Raw genomic sequence first — 3,441 nt, 5'->3', positions numbered from 1 at the left:
GGACGTCTGGTCACCCTAATGCCTTGTGCTTGTAATTTGTTTTTCTTTGAGGGGGGCAAAATAAAGGGTTAAGTTCAAATTAAAGTTTACACACAGAAAACAGGGAAATGTTACAATAGTATTTTATGCACACATTGCATGCTGGGAGTGAATATAGTCACTCTAATCCTGTGGGACACACTGGGATATAGATAGGTGGAAGCTTAAGGTAAAAATAAAACAAAACTTTATTGCTTCTGTTCTGCGTCTGTATCTTTTACGATACAGCAGAGTTAAAGTTTGAATGAAACACTGTTGCCTCTGTATTTACACAGGGATCATGATGAACCCTGTGGATGGAACTGAACAAACAGGACAAAGAGAGCAGCTGATGGCTGATTCAGAAGAGAAAAAGACCAACGGTGATAAACAGCTACAGAAGAAAGAGGAAGAACAGAAAGACTTTGTACTGGTAGTTCAAACATTAAAGGAGCAGATGCTGGAACTGGAAAAACTCAAAGATCAACTCAAAAGTCAAAATGAAGATATGGAGAGACAGAAGGAAGAAAGTGAGAAGAAGCTTCAGTCAGTGGAGAAAGAATCAGAACAGGACAGAGCAAAGGGATACTGGAAACTAACAGAAATCATATTGCAGGACAAACGTACAATTGGGCAGAGAAAAACTAAACATGACAAACTGCTACTGAACACACAAATGCTACTGAACAGAGGAGAAGGTGTGCTGCAGAAAATAAAGATCAGAGAACCACATGGAGAGAATCAGTGTGTGACTGGAGAGAAAGAAACAGGAAGTTAAGATTCAGAGAAAAGTAAACTTGTGTGAGAGGCAGGAACATTTGCCTGATCTTTATATTTAAAGGTTCCAAAGAGATGATAAGAATGTGCTATCACATTCATTCATATTGAGCTTTTAAAACATCCGACAACAACATATTAAACATGTAAGTCATTCACACTTTATGTTGTCAAAGGATTGTTTACAGCAATAATATAATATCAAGCATCCTGATATGTCAGATTTTATTACAGGAATAATAGCGATAGAATCTGGTAAAGCAGCAATAAATGAAAAAGATGTTTTGTTTGTTTTTAGTTGCGTAGCGTTTCAGCAGCTGTCAGCATCAGAACCTTCTGTGGGAGTGACCTGATATAACCCGCGGCCTCTTTTTCACACAGACAGAAAGAAAAAAACATTTTGATAATCGATTTACCGTGTTGTACACTTGTACTCAAATCAAATGTTTTTGTTTTTTAATGCTTAAATTGTTTGAGTAAGTCGATTTTATTTTTCATTTAATTTTAATGTATGTTTAGTGTATGTGATCTATGTTTTCTATGCTACTAATTTCCCTCGGGATAAACTATCTATCTATCTATCTATTCCTATCTTTATGAAACTTTTGTTAATATTGTGATTTAATAACAATTAATTCATATTTAAGATCATTGTGCCCAAAAGTGAATTTATTTTTCATAATTTCTTGATGGACTTGTTACTATATACATAATTAGGTTATGTTTATCTCTGGACTGTGTATATAATAATTTGTGTATTTTAGCGAGGTGTGTGTCGCACCGGTTCATTGGTGTGGTTACCTCTCTCCTCACTTCAACACGCTTCAACGCTGACCCCTCGCACATGCATCACTGACCGTGTGGAAAATTGGGGGGGGGGCCCTGCCTCAAGATGTCTTTAATTACGTTCTCGATAACATGCACGAGCTAACAAATATTATGTCGACTGCGTGTTTATAAATGTTAAATGCAATAATTTTTGATTGTGTACAGTTATTTTAATTAACATTTCATTTCCCCCTCCCCATTTTTCATTCATTATATACCACTACACGTTTTCCACGTGGGTGACTCGCATGTACACGCGGGCGCGCACGCCTGCGAAGTTTGGGATCGTTGCACTGGTGTACATTTTGTGCACTCATTTTGATGGTTAAATGCTAATTTGATGCTGCGTACAATAATAAACAAGTGACAAGACAATGCGGCGCCGCACGTTATCACCGACGTGCGCGCGCAAGTGTCGCGCCTCAAGCGGTAGAAACGTGATGTGCTATTGTCTACTTTAATTTTTAATGTTAAATGCTGATTCAGTGAAAAATAAATTAAATTCATGTGTGAGATCAGTTAATTTAAATACTAAGATTCATACTGTAAGATAGTGATGTGTGGCTAAACATAGATCAATATACTGTATACATATATATATATATTATATGTATAATATATGTATAAATATATAAAATAAATAAATATAATAGTATATATGAATGAAATAAATATACATACACAATGCTTGTTTTTATGACATGTTTTACTCAGGTGTCAGCATGTGACAGGTAACTTTTTGTGATTATATTTTTTTATATTTTTGCAGCTTGAAGAAGCTCAACTACCACTCTGGATGCAGTGAGCCATAAGTTTTTGCAACTTTGCATGTGAAAGAGACCAGACAGAGTGGGGTGTGTGAAGACATGGTGTTACACAAAAGAGCCGATCTCCATAGTAGTTTCATTAAAGTGAGAGTCGGCACATCATGATCATTCTCTAAAGTCACTCATTTTTCTCAAATGCACTTAACAGTAAATCATATCGACGAGTGACCAGAGGGGAAATATTCATTTACCCTGACAAGCAGCATCTAGCGCGTTGGCGAAGATTTAATCACATCGGCAGACCTCTTATGTAGTGCTCTCATACCCTCAGGTTTGCCCAAATTTATTGAATATCTCACAATTCTGTAATACATATACAATTATTAAAGTGGCCCACAAAAGCCAAGGGAACCACGAGGCAATTCAGACGCAATCAAATCAGTTGCAGTATTCAAAGCCAGGAATTTTAACCAGTGCATTGTCAATATAACAACGGTGAACTGTGTACAGGCTTAGTTCCACCTGACAACTGAATAATACTGATAGACCTCCACGCTGACCTCACAAGTACCCACTTCTTGGTCATTCTTATCTCACTCATTGATTGGAATGATGCCAAATATTTCCTCTTGAGATACTGAATATTAGGTGAAGACCCAGGGGAACCCTCAATTTATATGAGGAGAATGGCAACACGGAAGACCATGAAGCCCCTGAACCTTCGTCGACAGATAAAGCTCACCTTGAAAGGAGTTGATAATGTAAAGTCTGGTTGGCTCCGAGACTAACAACCACCGGGAAAGATGAGCGTCAACCTATTTGCCATAGCCTGACGAAGTAGCCACTGGAATGGTATGTCAGAAGAGACCCCGCTGCACTCTGTGAACCAGCTCATCCACAGGTTGCCCTGACCCAGACCTGTGCCTCAGTCCGAGCCCCCAGTCAACCACAACCCGTTGAGGGACCACTCCGTAATGACCAAAGTGTTGATCCACACACTTTACCCTACACCTCAACTGCAAATATCGAGTAGATAGAGATCGAAAACGAA

General features: G+C 38.2%; 2 protein-coding genes across 2 annotated transcripts in view; both read left to right on the top strand.

The window, feature by feature from the left end:
* The window catches only part of LOC118337806 (butyrophilin subfamily 2 member A2-like), a gene marked incomplete at its 5' end in the record, with an annotated part of 1,745 nt that extends 550 nt beyond the window's left edge, over positions 1-1,195 (top strand). Inside the window, 1 exon segment of the mRNA XM_035674914.1 lies at positions 315-1,195. Within this exon segment, the coding sequence (XP_035530807.1) occupies positions 315-796 (482 nt within the window).
* Positions 1,196-3,244: 2,049 nt separating this feature from the next.
* Positions 3,245-3,441, top strand: part of LOC118337938 (low affinity immunoglobulin gamma Fc region receptor II-b-like) — a 1,295-nt gene continuing 1,098 nt past the window's right edge. Inside the window, exon 1 of the mRNA XM_035675101.1 lies at positions 3,245-3,291. Coding sequence (XP_035530994.1) covers positions 3,245-3,291 — 47 coding nt within the window. The remainder of the gene's footprint in view (positions 3,292-3,441) is intronic.

This window comes from Morone saxatilis, unplaced genomic scaffold, assembly GCF_004916995.1.
Source record: "Morone saxatilis isolate NCDOM2014 unplaced genomic scaffold, NCSU_SB_2.0 Contig4, whole genome shotgun sequence".
NCBI classification, from domain to species: Eukaryota; Metazoa; Chordata; class Actinopteri; family Moronidae; genus Morone; species Morone saxatilis.
Note: the sequence above shows the minus strand (reverse complement) of the source record. Positions and strands in the feature narration are given on the sequence as shown.